At 39.7% G+C, this 21,829-nt stretch overlaps 2 protein-coding genes across 2 annotated transcripts; both read right to left on the minus strand.

The window, feature by feature from the left end:
* Positions 1-1,096: 1,096 nt before the first annotated feature.
* Positions 1,097-15,588, minus strand: LOC120552602 (voltage-dependent calcium channel gamma-1 subunit-like). Its single transcript, XM_039790814.1, has 4 exons — positions 14,968-15,588; positions 6,944-7,018; positions 3,367-3,513; positions 1,097-2,227 (listed from the first exon to the last, which is right to left on the minus strand). Exons 1-4 carry the CDS (start codon positions 15,203-15,205, stop codon positions 1,995-1,997), a joined length of 693 nt encoding a protein of 230 aa, XP_039646748.1. The 5' UTR covers positions 15,206-15,588; the 3' UTR covers positions 1,097-1,994.
* Positions 15,589-19,520: 3,932 nt separating this feature from the next.
* On the minus strand, positions 19,521-20,325 carry LOC120565978 (wiskott-Aldrich syndrome protein family member 1-like). The gene is made up of 2 exons (XM_039812151.1): positions 19,935-20,325; positions 19,521-19,856 (listed from the first exon to the last, which is right to left on the minus strand). The coding sequence occupies exons 1-2, from the start codon at positions 20,230-20,232 to the stop codon at positions 19,552-19,554; spliced, it is 603 nt and encodes a 200-aa protein (XP_039668085.1). The 5' UTR covers positions 20,233-20,325; the 3' UTR covers positions 19,521-19,551.
* Positions 20,326-21,829: the final 1,504 nt, after the last annotated feature.

Raw genomic sequence — 21,829 nt, forward strand, 5'->3', positions numbered from 1 at the left:
GTGTTCTACCTTGGAAAAGGTGTATACAGTATGGTATAGTAGGGTATAGTATAGTATGGTATAGTATGGTATAGTATAGTATAGTATAGTATAGTATAGTATGGTATAGTATAGTATAGTATAGTAGAGTATGGTATAGTATATTATAGTATAGTATAGTATAGTATAGTATAGTATGGTATGGTATGGTATGGTATAGTATGGTATGGTATAATATAGTATAGTATAGTATAGTATAGTATGGTATGGTATGGTATGGTATAGTATAGTATAGTATGGTATGGTATGGTATGGTATGGTATGGTATAGTATAGTATGGTATGGTATGGTATGGTATGGTATGGTATGGTATAGTATAGTATGGTATGGTATGGTATGGTATGGTATGGTATGGTATAGTATGGTATGGTATGGTATGGTATGGTATAGTATGGTATGGTATGGTATGGTATAGTATGGTATAGTATGGTATGGTATGGTATGGTATATGGTGTGAAGGCTTCTCAAACTCAACTGGAACAAAGCAGCAACTTGGACTTGCAGCACCAGCCCACATTTTCTCTTTGTTCCTTGTTTTTTAAGGCTATAACTGACCGAGCAGCGCTGTCAGTCATACTGTTGACAGTTTTTTGTCTGCATGGTTGGGCTGGCTAATGTCCAATCTGAAACAAAACAGTGTGTTATTATTTTCATTTGAGATAACGACAGCTAAGCTGACACTGTCTGCACGTGGAGTCAAAGGTTGGGATTTTTTGTGATCTCTGTACATATTTTCCAAACAGAGAAAATGCTGTAACATCCTCTGATGCAAATACCAATTTGCCACGTTTCAATGGGTCATGATGACGCATAAAAACGAACAGACTATTATTGTATCAGTTTGGTTTGGAAGCTGTAAAACGAAAAGTAAAAGGCCTTGTATGTGCACCTGCTAGAGCTGAACCTTTTCCAACATGATCATTGCTGCAGACTGTGTGGGTGTTTAGCATTCAGCGTGCCACACATACACACTCACACACACACACACACACACACACACACACACACACACACACACACACACACACACACACACAAACCCGCTCTGTGCTACTGCTTTGCTCAAAATCATTTATTTATGATGTTCTTATTTTACTGGGAGATTCTTCATCTTTAAAGGCTCTTAATACATCTTAGAAATATAAAACTTAACATTTGAATACATATGTCTGGACTTCTCTTACTTAATTGATAAGAAATATCAATTAAGTAAGAGAAGTAAGTAAGTAAGTAAGTGATTCCTTGAGCGATCCCATACAAAAATCAATGGATGAAAATTAGATATGTACAAGATATCATACATAATGGAGTACATAAAATCACATAAAGTCATCTACTGTAGATGTCAGGCCATAACTGTATGCACTAAGTTCTCAAAATGTAAATTCATCTCAAATCTTAATGTCTTTTTAACTAAGTTGTGCATAATGATGACATTTGAGAGACCAAACTAGACCATGTCACATAATAGTGGCATGTGATTAATCATTTTTTGCATTTATTTTTAAATACGCCGGCAGTAAATGATTAGAGCTGTAGAGAAAAATGGAAGCATACTAAAAGTGCTAACAAATAATAGCAAATGGTATTTGGACCAAGTTTCTGAGAAGTAGGCTATGGTGGTTTTTAGGCCTCAGGTCAGATTTGAGCTCTGATCTCCAACATACCTAAGGAGGTGTAGAAGAGGGCTTCTATATTTACACTCTGGGTAGGCATCCAGGATAACGCAAACATTCAAAACTCCGACAGAAGCCCCATATTCAAGTTGTATAATTGCAGGGAAGCAAATCTCCCATCATCGCTACGCTCCATCAATCCCCAAACCAGTTTCTGTCATCATGACGTTATCCATTTATGGCCAGCTCTTGTTCTTGAAATGACATCTAACATCTGTACTCAAAACAAAAGACGCAGTCACTCTCCTCATATCCTGTATTCATCTGTCTGTCTAGCTATCACTCGACTTGCTCCGGCTCGGCGTCCATGCAAGTCTCCCATGGATTCCTGGGCATCTGGGGCATGGACAGGATCAGGAGCGCGATGCCAGTGAGAAAGAGGAGGACAAAGCCGGTGCAGGCACAAGCGAAGGACCAGGCGTAGTAGTGGTCAATCCAGACAGTTTCCTCGCTATCGACCATGCGTTTGACTGATTGACGCATCACCTCCACTGAGATGAAGGCACAGAGACCTGGGTAGGAGAGAGAGATGTGTAAACATGAGTTTGGTAGTACAGCTTGTACTGTAGTAACACCTGTGGTAATGTGCAGATTGCCACGCTCTAACAGGATGCATAATCAGGGTGCGATCTACGGGGGAGCTAGGGGGAGCTCGGCTCCCCTTAATAAGACATGGGCTCCCCTGAAAACGTGATTTGTGAAATTTTGGGGGGTCTCTAAAAATATTGACAATGTGTCATTTTGACGTGCAATTTCAGTTTTGTGTAATGTGATCATCGTGGATTATTATGTGTAAAACTGCAAAAATATCATTCATGCATGTCGGCGATTTGAACCTAATTCACTTAAAAAAAAGATAACTATACATGCTATTCTTGTTATGAGCATCAAGGCGTGGCGGCGCTGCGGTGCAAATTCAACTCATGTTTACATGTTAACTCAAAGATTCGCAGAAAAAATATAAACGTTGGAGGCCATTAATCGGCGCGCAAAATCCTTGAAATCCATTCTGCAGTAAGCATATGGCAAAAAGAAAACAAGGCAGTTTAATTAATTTTGGTTTTACTAAGAAACTGTGTAGCGATGACGTTAATAGCGCGACTAATTCACCTGTTGCAAACCTCCCACCGGGGTGACAACGCAAGAAGCTGAAGAAATAATGTCCTCTCTGGCTGAAGATGGTCCTAACCCTCTTGCTCCTCTCTCTCCCGTTAAATTGGAACAGGCAGCAGTGGAACAGCAGCTTGGGTGCGTCGCTAAGGTCTAATTGAACGGAGGAATTATGGTAGGCTATTCTTCGGTAGCCTGAGTAACTTTAACCGCTGTTCATGTGAAATCTCAAAAACTGCCTGATGCTTTGTTTATAGACTATTTGTGGCTGGTTGTTTGCTATTTGACCTATCTACTCCTGTCAATAAAGTATGAAGGGTAACATTTTAATCATGTAGTGCATACACTAGCTGTTATGTATCTTTGTAAGTCATTGTAAGTCGCAAGCGCACGACCCCGCGTGGAAAAAAAGTGGGCTCCCCCGAAGGCCACGGTATAGTTCGAACACTGCATAATCATGAAGGCAAAGTCAGGTTTTTGCATTCCAAACTGTTCCAAACACTGCAAGGAAATTGAAACTGTGTTGGTTAACGGAACTCACCTGCAAATGCGAAAAACATGCCAGCAGGTTTGAGGAGGTAGTCTCTTCCTTTGCCTTTACCGGTACAAGATCCCATCAAACACAGAGACCCCAGGATGATGAAGGCTAGACTGAAGATGGAAATGGCTGCAGCCGAGATGTTGTACTCTGGAAAGAAAGAGACCAAGAGTCCTGTACAATCCAGTGACAACAAATTGACATGTCATTTCACATTGTTCACATGTATATTGTATATATTGGATTGAAATAAAGTTTTTTTATTTTTTTTTATTTATCAGTAAAGCCACAAACCAAACCTTTTAGGAATGCTTTAATTAGGCCAAAACCTATAGGGGCTGAATCCACCATTGAATGTATTTCTTTGATTCAGAAATACAAAGACGTCAAGTAGTGATTGGGCAGCACATGAGACACATCATATTTTCTACAATGAATAGTAGGACACTGCTTTAACGAGCAGTATGAATTATTGAAAAGCCGCATACTCTTGGGTAGTTGGGGACGACAACTAATTTGTTGTTTAATTGTTTGAAGCCAAAATTCCCACACATTTTTTTCAAGGCTGAGGCCTCTTCAAAACCTTTTTGATATTATTTTGTCACACCCCAATTTGTTTTATAATTTAATCCAGTATGTTATCCTGGATCTTTCAGAGCACATGTGTCAAACTCAAGGCCCGCGGGCCAAATCCGGCCCCTTGTAGATTTAGATCCGATCCGTATATCAATTTGGGTTCACAATACATTTTGGCCCACCTAGTTGTGGGCCACACCAAAAACACAGGAAAGTGTTTTTTAAACTGCAATTACGTGACATTCAAAGCAGAATATGGCAGATTTGCTGACTCTGAGACTCAGAAATTCCCCCAGAAGGAACTCTTTTGATGACTTTTGTAGGGCTTCATGTCAACAAAAATGTCAGAAAAAGCAATAAATTTACAAAAAGGTGACAAATATCTGAGAAAGCCACAAAAACAACAAAAATTAGGAAAAAAAGCTATCAAAATGTAAAAAAAAAAGTGACCTGCAGTAACAAAAGCACGCCAATAAACTCACATGTCCGGCCCTTGGTGTGATTCTCTTTTTCCAGTGTGGCCCCTAGTGAAAATGAGTTTGACATCCCTGCTTTAGAGATTTTTTTTTTGTAAAACAATTTTCTAATGGTGTATGTTTTTGAGAGAAAGTCATTTGTATCAGTTTAGGCTTAGAAGATTAGGATGGCCTTATTCTATATTTTTCTTATTGTCAACAAATCACATTCCGAAGACCAGACAAGAATGCATTAGTTTGTCTTCTGAGACTTTTCTACCTTGTGTGGTCCACCCCAAGCTGTTTGGTTTTTGTTGAATACATACATCTTGAAAAAAGGGTTCAAATGTAGTTTACTATTTTTTAAATGCTCAGTTATTTCATAAACAGCTTAGCACTGTAGTTTGTAGAAAACATTACTCAAACAAGTAAATGTACACCCAGAAAGAATGACCGAAACACTGGTATCTTTCTACGTCTACTTTGCTCTTGGTGTTGAGAAACTTTGGTGATTTAGCCAATGAGCTCCACAGACGTGCAGTGTCTCAGTGAACACAGAGTGTTCAGGGTTCAGCCCAACCTCCCCTGCTAGCAGAAGATGAAGGCTCTCTTTCCCCCCCAAAGGAGTGTCTCTCCCCTGGGCATGGTTCACAGGCTGAACAGGCGGCAGATCAAAGGCCTCACATCCTATCCGACTCTGATCGGAAAAACAAGCCAGCTGCTGTTCCTGTTACACAGACGCCCTGTATCAGTAAACAAATTACATTTATATAGTATACAGTATTTGTAATTTTAATGTAAAGATTATTGCCTTTATAATAAGCCTGGTGATGTTCTATATTTTTTGTTATAGTCAACAAATCCCATAAAAAGATCAAAACCAAGAATAAATTGATTCTACTAACAAGTCTTGCCTGCGCAGCCACAGCCTGATGTATTTTATTCCTCTGTGCCATAGAACTCCAGTGTTGTCTAAAACCACACACACTGTTGCACTTGGTGATATGGCCCTTAACATGGGCATGGTATTCATTTTCAGTCAAGCCCACATAATACAGTTCATGTAGATATTCGCATAGTTTTACTTTTGTTTATAAAAGATACGAAGAACCTCCAAACGCCCAGATCCATTCCTACAGCAACCTTGACTATTCTCACTGTCAGATTTTCATTACACTTCATTTATTTTCTAATTGCGAACTCCCTATGGCAGACACATGTAAGAGCCTTGTATGAATGGATGGCCTGTGGTGACATACATCTACTATGCTCATTCAACCTTATGCACCATTATGGTATAGCCAAATGGCTCAGTCAAGAGTGAATAACATGACAGGGAACTTAGGTCAGTGCTGCAATCATTCCTGCAAACTTGCAGTGTGTCTCTCAAGGGCTGGCCATCAGCGCTGGGATGCTGCGTGTGTGTGTGTGTGTGTGTGTGTGTGTGTGTGTGTGTGTGTGTGTGTGTGTGTGTGTGTGTGTGTGTGTGTGTGTGTGTGTGTGTGTGTGTGTGAGGATGGGGGAGGAGTACCTATGTATTCTTGCATTAGCATCTCTGAGTTTATGGTGTGGGAGGGTGTACAAGACTATTTGCATTTACACCCTAATAATTGAGTGTGACAGTGCTCCACATGTGCTCAGCCCCCTAACGCACATTAAATGGGAGAGCTGTCATACAACATGCACTGGCTGGGAGCTCAGGACGGTCACAGCTGTAACAGGGTCACTGGAGAGAGGATGGAAGGAATGGGAGATGGAGGGAATGGGGACTGGAACAAACACACACACGCAGTTCTGAGATATTGACTGTACTGTATGTACAGTTAATGTATTACACTGTTCTTGAGGCACCATGTGTGAAACACTGTCTGCCTTGTGTTAGTACACACTGTGAATTCTGTGACTTAGTGAGTTAAATTTGACCCCAGCCGGCAACCATCATTATGGAAACAAAAAGCTGTTACATTTTCAAAAAAACATTAGTATCCTATATGCATCAACATCTGCCAATATAATTTCTGACAAAAAAGTCTGAGGCACACTATTAAAGTATAGATATATCACATGCAATGCAGTGCCAGTGCATTGCATATATGGGCTCTTTTTTTTGCAGAAAGAGAAGGTGTGGGACATAAAGCTTTGCCAGTAATGACCTGAGTAAGCACGTTGACTTTTTGCCAGCTGGACAAAGGGTTGTGAAAAGGTAAAGGAAAATCCTATTGCCTTTCACCCAGGACTCCTTCATGTCCTATGGAGAGTTTTGTCATTGACAGCTGTTCCATTGCACCTGCTGTGAGACCGATGATCAGAAGTGAAACATGAATGAAAATCTGAATCCACAGAGAGCAACAGCAGCAGCAGAAGGTAAGATCAGTTGGGAATATGTGATGCTGCCAGCTTTTTGTTCAACTTCCCACAGACTGGGATGTGCTAAGGAACATATTTCAATGACAAAAAATGAATTCACAAAAGAATCTCAAATATTTCTCATATTTAGACAGGATGGAATGAAAGTAATCACCTTTGGGGAACCACAAACAGAAACCTACCTTTTTGTGTTTTATGTTCAAATATCTCAGCATCCAGCCCTGGAGTGAAGTGTCTGAAGTAAGAGCAGTTTTCCTCTGTGAAAAGAAAGAAAATATGATTTTTGTTCAAAGTTACACCTACATCAATCAAAATGTTGGCCACTTGGACAAACACAACACAACATCGACATCACCATGTGAAGTGCCTATATTAACCAGCACAGACGGAGCAACATTATCATTTATTTAAAGTAACATTTGTTGCCACCTGACTGTAAGTTAATATTCACTCTATTTTAGCTCTGTTTTGGTCTCCACCAACTCTTGAGGGAAATATCTGGCTCTTCAGCTGCTAAATGTTTGACTAACTAGTCACTAACTGGGTCTGTATGCAGTTTGGTGTTGGGCAGGTAGATGTGGGTTTTTAGAGCTTTTTTGCTGAAAACAGCTACTCACTGCTGTTAATGTTGTTGGTGAGAACAGTGAGACTGAATCAAAACAGTACAATGTTTCTGTTGGTTGTAAATCCAAAACAATGAGCCGGAAAAATGATATGACGCTCTTTAATTAATAGATAATTCTCTGTGGGTTCGTCACCATGAGCTTTTCACATTTACACAGTCATTTGGTCTGAAATTACGTTTCAATAATTAAAACTTCAGTGGATTTGATTCAATGGCCTTGTCATGAAATTTCATCACATTAATTAAATGTCCTCATATGCAAATACATGCTTTATTCATAAAAAGCGAGGGGACCTTAAAAAGGGTCATGTAGTGGAGAAATGACTACAATAGTTAATTAGTTAATTAAAATGGCACCATGATGGAAGCCTTTAACTGTCTGTTGTGTGAAAGATTTCTGCTGTGTGCTCATTCTTTGATTCACTTACTGTGTTGACCAAAATCTGTCTTTAATTTAAATCAAGTTGCCTAAGTTCAACCAAATTTGAGCTGCTGGCAAATAAACCAAATCATTATCAAAGTTGTCATGTCATGAACAGCTTTTGTTTGCTTTTGTTGTAAACTCGTCGTTGTTTAGGGCCATGTATTCTTCCTTTGCTGAACCACTACACTTACTATACAGTCATTAATAAACATAGATAGATGGATAAATTACAGTTATCAAGCTTTGCCCCAAATACTTTTGCACCGTATGGATATGATACTTTGAACACTCCATACTGTCTAAGATCTTTCTCATTGTTTTTCCAAAAGCATCTCACAGATTGACATACCCATGGATATTATTATCACTAAAGTGGTTGCGTGATGCCATGCAGATCCTGTTCTGCTTTGTGTGGTTTGACTGTCAAAGTAAAAATGGTTACAACAACATCACAATAATATTGTCTTTTTTTTTTTCGAGCATACGAAACCTTGGACCTTGGAGGTTTGCACAAAGCCAGGCCGCTTTATGTGATCCTCACAGGTGATGATCACGTGATGCTATGCCAAGTGTATAAAAGACAAAACAGGTTTGGTTTCCAGTCAGATCTTGATAACATTTGACTTACATCATATCACATACTACTTCAAGGCTTTAAACATGTATGATCAAGTGCATACAGGGTGGCTCACGCTTAACATCTGAGGCACCACTACATGTTTTTAGATGTAACACCTGATCATTCTGTCATTTAATCTCAATCAACGTCAAGTGCACATATATAATCTCAGTTATGCTATGAGGTCTCCACTCACGTGCTTGTTCCTAATCCCCTTTTACATACAGTCTTACCATAGGACATCAGTGAAATGCTTTCATGTGAAAATATGCAGTACTGCATGATATCGTATAACTGCGAGAGCTTGATGAACCGTGCTCAAATGGTAGATCATTTTCCAGTGTACCCTTGAAACCTTGCAAATAAGCTAAAAGGGATGTCAGATGGCTCTACCAGGAAATAGCACAGAGTAATATAAAATGATATAATAGGCGCAAACAATATCTCTGAATCATATTTTTCCAAGCCAAGTCAACATTGCAATGTTTACAAAAAACCTTCTTTGACATTACAAGCTTGTAATGCTCTGGGCCAACACAAAAGAAGATGTTTTTATGAATGAGGGCAGGAACTGGCCATAAAAAAAGAGGTTGTTACTAAGCAACAAGCTGCACTGTTTTCACTATAAAAGGCACATATGAGGGTGTGACAGAGGCTCGTCAACTAGTTGTGCTTCTAAGACAAACCTTGTATTCAAAGGGTATGCTGAAAAATATCTTTGAACTTCACTCATTTCCCAAAACTGTGAATATTCATGTTTGTAAGAAAATGCAAATCCACCGCTAAACTCTACTTTACCACTTCTCTGTAACACCAGACAACTCTTTCAATGGCAGGAAACATGGTCTCATCTGGGGCTAAGAAAAGATTTATTTTTACATCCAATATTAAAAAGTCTAAGAACTACCAGCAGGTCAAGTGGCTCTACATTCACTAAATGCATGTGTGGTTTGTTATGTAGGCCTATGTTTAAGTGGAGCCACTCATCCTGTATTAAGCCTTGGAGTGGATGCACTGGGATCATTATCTGTAACAAGCAGCTTTATTCCCACATGTGACTGGATGTGTGTTGTGTGCCTAGTTACACCTTTTTGTGCCATCTTTAAAGTGCAAGCTTCAACGAAAACATTTGAGAGACAAGCTGGTGGTCACATACTAATCTGTATTCATTTGTAGAAGCATGCTGCCACAGGCAAACACACTCACACGCACTGCTGCACCACTTGTTGCTGGTCCTCGCCCTGCTAAGATCTGCTGACAAGCTCTCTAAAGCCTCTCTTGTTCATAATAAAGCCATCCATCGTCGTTCCAAAGATCAGGAGAGGACATCGGATTAGCATAATTTCTGCACTTCACAGATCACACTTTTTATAGCTTTGGTGGGCACTGTCTAATTATTTTGTCTATGGCGGGAGCTAAAATTGGCCCAGAACTCTGAGACTAGGTTTTTGTTTTGTCTGCTCTCTTTGGGTGTTGTAACCTTCCTCATTCTTAGGTCTATCAGCTAACACAAGTTTATTGTTGTCCAATTATGTTGTACATGCCACTAAAATGTGTGTATTTTGCTACGAAGCCTGGCAGGTTAAAAACCTTTTTGATAAATCATGCGCAAAATGTATTAATTCAAGGAAATTATGTTTACATTAACTTTACATTTTACTTCTGATACCTGTCGGGCTCTGTAAGTTTGAGCACACTCTATGTAAGACATTTTGAGCTTTGATTCAGCTATAAACCCACAGAAGCATGTGGACACGTCTATATAAGCGTCAAAGCCATCCCCAGCCATTCCCCATCCCCATATGATGCCTGTCCCTGGGTTGGAAGGTATTCATAGCGCCTATAAAGGCAAAATACCAGTGGTACCACTTTTTTTTTGGACTGTGTCCCATCACCAGGGAGTGTAAAGTAATTTGAGTGGGCTGCACGGAGACGTGAAGCTGCAGGACGGTCTCGTGGGAACAGTTTGGTGGGACAGTAGGCCTCAGAGCTATGCCTGACGCTTCCAGACGGCCCCGTCACTCAGAGGACCACTACACTTGTCGTGAACACTTGACCCTCGCGGCTACCATCCAAGAACAGCTGAGTATTTACGTGGCATATATTTAGAACCACAACGACTGCTTGCTGAGCAGTTTGCACAATATCATTAAATAAATCACACCCTTTCTATTCCTGTAACCATGGTGAATACATTAAAGTAAATTTTTGTATGCTATAGCTAAGAGGAGCATTGTAACATAGCTAAGGTTGCTTATTTTAAGCTACATTGTGTAAGAATTACATTGTGCTTATTTAAAGCTACATTGTGTAAGAATTTCTCCCATCTAGCGGTGAAATTGTATATGACAACCAACTGAATATTACTTTCTAGCCCCTCCCATTCCGATCGCGTTTTAACTGCTACGGTGGCCGAACCCGAAATTAGCTCTTAGTATCTCCATCGTTTACACGCAGCTGTTGGAGCCACTCCAATGTTAACTTTGGTCGCGTTGCTTTGCCGCTCCACAAAGCGTACCTCCTATGGAGCCATTTTGTTGCTAACAAGCCATCACCCGCCGTTAGCATCCCATTGACTGCCATTCATTTTGGCGCCACTTTTACAGCGAATAACTTTACATCTGAAGCGTTTAAAGACTCTATTTGTCCATTGTTTATTTCTAAAGAAACACGACAATGTATAAAAGGCTCCGTTACCTTGTATCTCACGTTATGCCTCCGTAGCAGGCATTTTTGTAAAAATAGGCTAATGATTGTGTCACAACCACACGACTTACTGTCGCATAGTAGAGGAATTACCGTACAGTACAGGATAAGATCGCAGGCAGTTTTGACTTACTATATCTGTTTTTTTTAATTACTAATGTTAACTAGCATTTTAGATAGCAATAATTAGCCTGTGCCTATGTTATCTCCTTACTTAATACCTACGCTCTCTATAATTGAGATTTCTCTTGGCACCGCTACCAGAAGACTTACAACTTTCAGACACGTTGCTCACGTCACATCTACGTCGTCAAGCTCAGTTGGAGGCTGCGCAGTAATGCTCAGCCATCACCGGAAAAGTGCTTCTAATAGACTTCACTGGTCTCCGTGGAAATCTATGGCGTCACATTGTCCATTTCTTTAAATGTCTATGGGTATGTCCCTCTTTGGCTAATGTATTTTAAAGATGGAGGCGCAACATGCTGGCTGTCATTCGAGCGACTCGCCCGTATGTATTCTGAATGATTCTAAATGGCAGATTCTACGCCTACTTTGATTAGTTGGTGGAAGTAATTACACATGCATGAGCACATATTTGTGAAAGAACAAAGTTTTTTTGCAAAGAATCAACTCAAAACATTACATAATGTAGGTTTAAGGCTCACAGCAGCTCAGAAAGTATAAAAATAGATTCCAATATGAAAAGAAAGCAGGACAACACAGAGTATAGAACCTAAAACCAAAATAGCCCTCAGGTAAACTTTCTTTCTTTGAGCTGAGAGGACATGTAATGAAAGTCTGCGTAATATGCATGAAAGTTTTTCTGAGATCATTTCAGCATCTGCGCTTTGTCAGCAGTAGATGAAACAACATCTAATCCCATATTTTCCAGATGACTGTCTCACAGCGAGAGGGACCTCCTCATACTGTTTAAGTCCAGCTTTGGATCATAGGTTGACACCTCTCTGAAGACGTGTGGCTATGATAAACAATAATGTTCCTGTCCAAATACAGCAATTGGGCCGGGAGAAACCCTTGGAGACTGATGGATTTACTTCTCGAATAAAGGCTGCCAAGACGCCATCACAAATCATATGTATTGTTTATAGACATGAAAGCCACTTGCCTTGTGTTAGGAAGAGTGGCTAGTGAAGAAGTTCTGGCTCTTTGCATATATATATATATATATATATATATATATATATATATATATATATATATATATATATACAGTACAGGCCAAAAGTTTGGACACACCTTCTCATTCAATGTGTTTCTTTATTTTCATGACTATTTACATTGTAGATTCTCACTGAAGGCATCAAAACTATGAATGAACACATATGGAATTATGTACTTAACAAAAAAGTGTGAAATAACTGAAAACATGTCTTATATTTTAGATTCTTCAAAGTAGCCACCCTTTGCTTTTTTTTGATAACTCTGCAAACCCTTGGTGTTCTCTCAATGAGCTTCATGAGTTAGTCACCTGAAATGGTTTTCACTTCACAGGTGTGCTTTGTCAGGGTTAATTACTGGAATTTATTCCCTTATTAATAAAAAAAGCAAAGGGTGGCAACTTTGAAGAATCTAAAATATAAGACTCCCCTTTTTGTTAAGTACCATAATTTCATATGTGTTCATTCATAGTTATGCCTAGTGAGAATCTACAATGTAAATAGTCATGAAAATAAAAAGGAAACGCATTGAATGAGAAGGTGTGTCCAAACTTTTGGCCTGTACTGTATATATATATACATATATATATATATATATATACAGATCACCACTGTCAGTCTGTATGTAAGTGTAAGTGCAGATAAAAATTCTAGAAACATTTGTCACTTGACTTTACAATCTGATGAATTCCCCGCATGCCTGGGTGGGCCGAGCTGATTTAGTATATTCAGCACATGCCTGCCATGTCTGCACTTGTGAACCACCCTCAGACATTTCATCTGCTCCTGGAATGGCCCTGCAGTGCAGACAGTGTTCGGGATTCCCAAAAGTCTAACAGCCACCACCGGTTCCTCTCTGCTTTGTGAGTTGTACAAATTTGGTGGGAAGTTGAGAAGGCTAATTTACATAAAGCGACATGCAGGGTCAGATAACAATCAACAGTTGGATAATGGTTTCTCAGGTAACAGTCAATTTGCCAGCGCGGTTCTACAGACGAGTGACTCATACAAGCCATTGAGACATGAGTGACTGCTAGACAGCAACTGCTCAACACTGTTTACATCCATTATATTCAATCACAATCTGTGTTTTAATCAAGCAGCTGTAAGAGCATCTGTTATCATATAAAGTTTATTTTGAGACATTCGTAGCAAGCGTTCTTGTTGTTCTACATAGGACCTATTATCTGATCACATTATGTCAGCATCAGGACTGTGGTGGGAGAGGGAGATCATTTACCTAAATACTAGTAATATTAATAGCATTAATACTATTAATACCACAACCTAATCCATAAAATTCTTGTATTCCAATGTACCATAACTGTCAGCAGCATGTGATTTGGGACTAATTATGAAGAAAATAGAGACAGTATTTTGACACTGTTGTTGATTTAGAAGAGTTAGGACTGAAGTCTTAATGACTGGAGAAACTGACGCTGATTCACTTAAACCAAATCTGAAACTTAAATCAATGTAAGTGTATATAATTCTTCATATTTGTTTAATTGTATGCTGCCTGTAATTCACAGTTACACAGAAAAACACATTTTACATATTTTTTTCAGCTGAACGTTTACGCTAATAATGAATTGGAATTAATTGATAGTGTACCAATTGAAAATGTTGTCACTTTGTAATTAATAATTAAATGACTGACATTTCAGTTTTTGTTATTAAATTAAATATAATTTAATAAATTATAAATTCTTTTATCATCTATCATCATTTATAAATTCGTAGGGAACTATGGAACCTATAAAATAAAGTGTTACCATAGGAAATACTGGATTAAAGTACCTCAAAATTGTATTTAAGTATGTTCTAAGTTACTTTCCATCACTGATTGTGGACTATTGTGGACTATTTCAAAGTGAATTTCCTTAGGATGTCCTGTCTGTATTATGTCCGGTACAGTGTATGGAACATCAATTGTATATGCTGGCTGACCAGTAAATAACTCCACCAATCAGTAAACCAGTAAAATCTGCTGTTGTGGTGTTTGGAGTTAGGTTAAGCCTGCAGCCTCTTGGGACTCCATTGCTCATGCTTGGCCATCTCTGGTTGATGTCAAATATCTACCATGGTCTGGTTAATTCTTAACAGTTAACTGATGGCTTCCTATCAAGGCCTTGTCATGGGGCCTGATCTGGCTGGATGTTGTTTCCACCCTTTACCCTCTGGCTTATTCAAAGGAGGGGCAGTGGGGAGCATCACCCAACTGAATGAGGATCAGTGGCAGACTTGCAAACCAACACAAGATATCTTAACATGGCCTACACTCACAAACTAATGTGTTAGACCGAGGCATTTCAACACCACTGACGACTGACAATGGAAAAATTTGAATTATTTCCTGTTTCAGATGAAAAGTCAAACTATTTGCAGTGTCAAAAAAAGTTTATTACATTATGGAAGGCTCAGTGCATGTCACTCAGAATAGGATCTTTCTTCTGTTTCACGAGGAAGTTTAAGGATTTTTAAAATGTCATTTCCTGCATCAGGACCTCTATTCTTAGAAGCTTCCTACATCAGAGCTGTGGGCCGGATTGCATAGAGGCACCTCACAGTCACAGACAAACAATATTCATACAGTAGCCTAATGTCATTTTATCTGCCAGTTAGAGAACGGTTTTGCTTAGATTTTCTCTTACCTCCAGGCAGGCTGATGGGTCCGCAGACTTGCCCCTGCTCAAAGTTTTCCGAGCTGATGTAAATATACTTCTTGCACAGCCTCCACAGGCCGAAGTGGGCCGCCTCGCAAGTCTCATTGACTTTGTCCACCCGTGGGCTTAGCACTGCCCAGTGGTCCGTTACCACCGCTGTGAACATGCAAGCCATACCCACCAGCAGCACGAAGATGGCAATCTTTATCTTTGTGCGCCTGTGCATGTTTCCAGGTAGTGAGATTTCTGTTCAGTGAATATTCTTCCCCTGATGAAAAAAAAAAAAAAAAAAAGAAATCGATAAAATTGGATGTTCTGCAACACACAGGGTCTGTGTCCCAGGGTCTTCTTTTCTCAAATGACTGCAGCAAGCTTCCCACAAAGTCTCTTCTCCTTTTCTCTCCCCGCCTAAGTGTCTTCTCTCTCCCTGTCGCAAATCTGTGCCTCTGGTTCGAAGGGAAAGGGGCCAGACTGCTCTGTCCTAGTTTAAAGTCCCCTTTTCCCTACTCACTATGAGTTGCTGTACAACTGAGGGGATGCAAGTTTAGACTTACAGCTGTTGAGATAGCTCAAGAAAGTTGATGACCAAACCAACTGTCTGGTGGGCAATGGGTGTGGGGAATGCTGCATGTGTTGGTAGGTGTTTTGCTGGGGAGATGCTATAAATGTGACTGGTGAGTCAAGTTGTCAGGCTGTCTGCTTATCCGGTTACAGTGCCAGAGGGTGGAGATGTTTAACGTGCCATAATAAGTGGACTCACATAAACAGTTTCTATATGTGCAACTTTCAAAATGGGTTCTTCAGCATTGTGAGAATAGATTTCCCTACATCTAGTTTCCATCCATCTACAGTGGCTGTGTTTTCACTCTTGGCCTCACTACAACACCGCCTCGTGTGGATTTGTCTCTGGAAACGTGTTTACAAAGAGCAGCAGCAAGGCTCGAGCTGTCAGACAACAGTAGAGTTTCCCTGATGGAACAATACTGCTTTTAGTAATTCCTGTCAGGATGTTCACTTAACACTATGTCTTATAGTCCAGAGACCAACTATTTCTTTATCGAGATGCTCAGTGTGCCATCTCTACAGTCAGAAGTGGTTGTAAAAGGTGAAATAAGTAACGACATGCATCTTTAACTGATGTCCTTCTGTTGATAATCTTTTTCTGCAATTTTTCCTGCTAATGTCATTGTACGAGGGATTATGAGTGAAGAAGTCACTCTAAAGGTCCTATAGTACCATACCAATTTCAAAAGAAAAACATTGGTTTCCATATTTGTTTTGGCATGTAAACATCAAGTTTCCTGCAAATGAGGCTAGGATGAACAGACAGGTACAGTGTTGAGTGCACTGCTGTTTTACTGTTATTTCACTGCTTGGAAGAATTGGTGATGATAACACAAGTCAGATATAATGTGAGGATACTTTATATATTGCCCAGGAACCTGTGCTATTAAAGAAATTACAGAGACGATCACATATAGAACTCTTCTTCTTCTTTTTTTTCTTTTTTTTAGATCAATTTTTTATTGTGTTTTTTTTATATTTAGAACATACAGAACATGCAAATACAATTGAACAAGAACAAAAGCCCTCTCCCACCCCCACCCCCTGCGGTCTGGAGGAAAACAAAAAACAAAAAATAAACAAAAACTGCATATAGAACTCTTCTGTAAGCTCCAATGCCCGCCCCTTGTCTACTTCTGCTTCAGCAAATTGCCCAGAAAATGCTTGACCGTCCACCATTCTGCTGTTTTTTATAGAGCCGAGAATAATGTCAAAGTCTTTTTTTACAGCAGACATTTCAACTCGCCACAGTAGGAAAAGTACTGGTGTAAATAAATGGCTGAATTCCTTTAAGCTGCTTTGATTTCAGGATTGTGCATGCTTGCTCACTGGCACTCTTACTGGAACACTTGAAGAGCCAGAGCCATCGTTAGTCTTATTAGTAACACCTGTGCTTTTCCTACAATACAAGTCCAAACATCTTCTGTTAGAAAGTGGTGCAAAATCGTGAGTTGAGAAACAAGCCCTTGCCCTTTGATTCTGAGGCTCTTACCCCACTCCCTGATGCTTACCAGAGTGTTCATTTATAAAATCAAACTATTACATTGTAAATGTGTTGGTCTTTTCCCCAAACAACAGGAAGGAGATCACAAAAAGTTGTACTTTCATGGATTGAAAGTGCTTGGATTTGTCCTTGATTAATACTTGAATGTGTACTCTGTATGCTGTTATTGTAAAAGAAGGGGATAGTATTTGTGTAAAGGGCTGTAAAATAAATGGGGGGAAAACACAAAAAAAACATACTTTCGATTATAACCCGAAAGGTGTGCTAGTCCCTTTGATAACTTCCCTACAGTTAATCCCTGGCCCATTTAAAGTTTTTTTTTTAAAGAATTGTGACCCACTTCCCCTCGGCGTGAGCACAGGTGCCAGTGAAAGTGAATAAGTGAATAAGCAACAAAGTAGAACTTGACAAAATCACTGCAAACCTACACACCCATGACAAGCTATATGCATGAGTGTATGTTCCTGCTGAGGGATCTGTCAGTCATCAACGCCAACGATACTCAGCCAATTGTGTCCCAGAAAGTATTGTAGTAGTTCCTCTCCACAGATCCTCAATCAAAACATCAATGAAACAGACATTTACATTGTAATTCATATTGCTGTCAGCTATATTGTTTTAAACAACAACCTAAGTCCTATATTTTTGTAGCTTCGGCCACTATGGGCAAAGATGTTTTTTAACTCGCCATTTTACCCACTGAGATATTACAATATGAGGACCCCACTTGGGCAGCTTTACAATAGATTACACTGCAGTTCAGTCCAGTTTATCTGAATTATACAAAAAAACAACAGTATTTGGACAGGAAATTGAAGGTGTGTAAACCCAAAGTGTCCGTTATCATCCATCAATCCAACATGCAGCAGTGCTCCAAATGTAATGGATATTTGGGTAATAATTTCAGCCATTTTTCCACTTTTGTTTTCAATTCCAAATAGGTGGTTGAGATAATAACAGGTAATTGGATTAATGTGTAAATGTTCAAAACCCTTTTTATTTGCTCGTTTGTGATGGCCTTGTGGAGTCCATTGAAAAGCTGCCTTGAGCTGATTTGAGCTACACAGCAATTTAGCTAATAAGTAAAATACCATCATAAGCTACTGAAATTAGCTATTAATAATTATGTCTAACACTATGAAAACATGCTACATGAAAAAGTTTATAACTAAATGAAGATATCTTCCTGTTGCCTTTCTGCCAGAGGAATGTCTGTGTGCAGTAATGAACAAATTGCAAATAGTCTCATTAATGCAATTATTGCATGTCTCCTGTTGAAAACAACTGAAGCCTACTATATGACTTTAGGGAGGGTGGCACGGTGGTGCAGTGGTTAGCCCCGTTACCTTACAGCAAAAAGGTCCTGGATTGTGCAATAGCTTGTTTGCAGCCATCTGAATCACCACTCACATCTTTGATTTTCTTTGGGGATTTATGAAGTGAAATGGTATTCAGTCTGATTATCTGTATCTATATAGGTGTCCTCACCTACCATACATGTTTGGTGAATCGTGATTCCCTTTATGTGCTATCCCTGGGCATGTTGTATCCTGCCTCTTACCCTATGTGAACTGGGATAGGCTAGAATTACTCCTTACTTCCTTTGAACAATTCCTGGCTTATAGAACACAAATATAAAAAGCCATTACCTTGGTTTTTTACTTATGACCAATCATTCTATTCTTACTATCCATATGCCAATCTATTTGGTTTTAAGAGTCATGCCTCCTAAATGCTTTCTAAGCCTGATATATGGCAGGTGTATTCCTGAGTGTTTGATGACTTGAAGTTCATGTTAGGTGAGGTATGGGAGCAAACTCAAGAGCTACAAACAGTAATTGCTACATACCTACAATATGTACAAAAAATTATGTTGGGTGTTTGTGAAAAACAAAATATTTGTTATATGATATACAGTACAGGAATACACAATTTGTTTTCTGTAACAAAGGTATTTACTTACGTATAGGACCACATCAGTTGCTATTTACAGTCAAGTGATCAGACCACACATCATTAGTTGTTGGATAACAGACATTACTAAGAGGCTGTACATCACACTGGCCTGGATGACTTACCAGATAAACAATCCACATTGGACCCTTAACCCTTGTGTGGTCCTTTGGGTCACCGGGACCCGAAGGACCACACAAGGATGATGTACTTCCGTTTATTTTGTTGAGAATTGCTCTCTAAACTCTGTCTCTTGTAAAGTAAGTAAAGTTTGTTTCCTAGCACATTTAAACACCGTTTAAGCTGACCAAAACGCTGTACAAACGAGCACCAAGGTGCTGTATTAACCTTTGTTTTGTCCTTCGGGTCACCGGGACCCGAAGGACCACACAAGGGTAAACCCAGTTCTTCACACAACTCACCATCATTTGTGAATGATGACACTAACATAATTACTTCCAAAGCAGCAACAGTGTTAGGAGGACAGAGCGGACTCAAATGCAAGGCACAAGGTAACACATTTATTGAACAAACAAGGGCTAACGAGGAACTCAGGAGCAGAAACCAGGATTGTGAAGGACTAGAGGGGGAAAACCTAGGATAGCGAGGGACTCAGGGGCAGAAGCTAGGAAGGCGAAGGGCTCAAGGGGAAAACCTAGGATGGCCAGGGAGCTCGGGGGAACGCGGGGAAACCGGGGCTGAAGACCCGAGGAGGAGGCACTGGAGCTGGGAAGCAGGGGAAGCAGAGGATGGCTGGCTGGATGCGAACACAGAGGCAGGATGGAGCAGGGTGCCATGGGAGGGGGACTGGATGGCAAGGCCAGCTGACCGGGTCTGGAAGGCTGGGAGGTGAACACTGTGGAACAAACACAAAGAAGGGTAAGCCAAGGAAAGGTACACGCACAAAAGCTTTGTGGTCAATAGCGAGTGTCACCAATGGCGCTGAGACAACCATTCAGCAGAGATGGTCTGTGGGGCCGGGGTTGAAGTACTGTGCTTGATTGTAGATGGCTGGCAGGTGTGTGTGGCGGGAGGGCAGTGATGGTTGATTGGCAGCAGGTGTGCGTTGTCATCTGGCAGACAGTAGGCAGGAGGGGAGGAGGGAGAGCAAAAAGAGACACAGGGAGAGAGACAGAGCAAACAGAAAAAAACTGACAGCCAGAGAAAAATAAACAGAGACTCACAGCCAGCCGACCCCAACCATCACAAACAGCCCCTGACCTCAGGGACATTGGCTGCTTCAACCTCAAACAGCATTGAGAGCTGTAATAGAGCTGTAGTGTAAGTCTAAGTCCTCAGTGAAGCTTCTAGTTCTTCAAATATCTAATGGTGTGGAAAGAACCACTAAACCATATTGATTGTAATCACAGTGGACACAGGCTACATTGATACAGGCTTATCATGACTGCTTCTCAATTGCAGGATAACACCCTAATGTTATGTTAAGAAGAGTCATTGATCACCTTCTGGGAAAGTTAATGTGTGTTTTACAGTTTTTTACGATCGCTATGACACTTTTTTCAATACTTTTAACAACTTTCCTAAACTCTTAACACAGTTAGCAGAACATCTGTCTGTGTAGGCTATACAATTAACACATTTCTTGTTGCTTTGACACAAAATGCATACAGTTAACACACATTTAAAATGCTTGAACTTCTTTTACACACAAGCTCCACCAAAAGCAAAACAATCATTTTTTGTATTGAATCTCTGCAGCAAAAGAAACAAAATGGTGGCCGGGTTGGCTCAGTGGGTAGAGCAGGCACACATATACTTGGAGGTTTATGCCTCAACGCAGAGATCCAGGGTTCAAATCCGACTTGTGACGATTTACTGAATGTCTTCCCCCTCTCTCTCTCGCTCTCTCTCTCTCTCTCTCTCCCCTTTCTCAACTAGCTGTCCTGTCAAATAAAGGCGGAAAAGCCCAAAAAATAATCTTCAAAATAAATGTACTAAACCCAACAAAACAAAAATGTAGAGAGGCTTCAACAGAAACTGTAGTGCAAAACATAATCTATGATCAATAAAATCACTTGTGTCTGTTGTATAAGGGCAGACCTGACACATATAAAATAATGCAGTTTCTGTAATTCCATGGGATGTTAGTGTTTTGTATGACATTGTGCTGTGATTGACTAAATGTTCCTGTTGGGAGAGAACATGTGTTAGTGTTTTGGAAGAATTATTTGATTTTGAGACATGATTGCATTGTTTTGGTAAACATAGTGTATTGTGTTAGTGAATTATTGTATTTTGAAAATCAGTGTTGGAGTTTAGTTTACCATGTGTGATTTTGAGCATGAAATTAACTGTTTTGCCAATCGTGTCTTGTAGGTGTGTTGGTGCGTTAAGAGTTTAGGAAAGTTGTTAAAAGTATTGAAAAAAGTGTCATAGCGATCGCGAAAAACTGTAAATCACTGCACGGTCATCTTTGTTCATAGTTGATCCAGAAGAGTTTTTTTTTTTACAAAGTTAAAAGGTGTCGATGTAGCCAGGTGCAGTCTAGCTTTAGACTTGTACACGATGGGATCTCATTTCTGAACACTGCATACAACCCCAAATATGTGTATCAAGTATGTGTAATTGAATGGAATTCGTTATTTCATGGTGTAGTCGCTGACAAGCTATATCAATTATATCCACCGGATAAAAATTGCAGAGAAAAATCAACTTTTGTATAATTGATGTATGAAAGCTTACACTACAATGCAATTTGGATCATACTTATTATCAAGTTTATCTTTAAACACACTTACTCACTTAATTGACAATTTAAATTGACGTGTGTTGTTGCAATAATCAAAGATAGCAATAAGACATTGATTG

This window comes from Perca fluviatilis, chromosome 1, assembly GCF_010015445.1.
Source record: "Perca fluviatilis chromosome 1, GENO_Pfluv_1.0, whole genome shotgun sequence".
NCBI classification, from domain to species: Eukaryota; Metazoa; Chordata; class Actinopteri; order Perciformes; family Percidae; genus Perca; species Perca fluviatilis.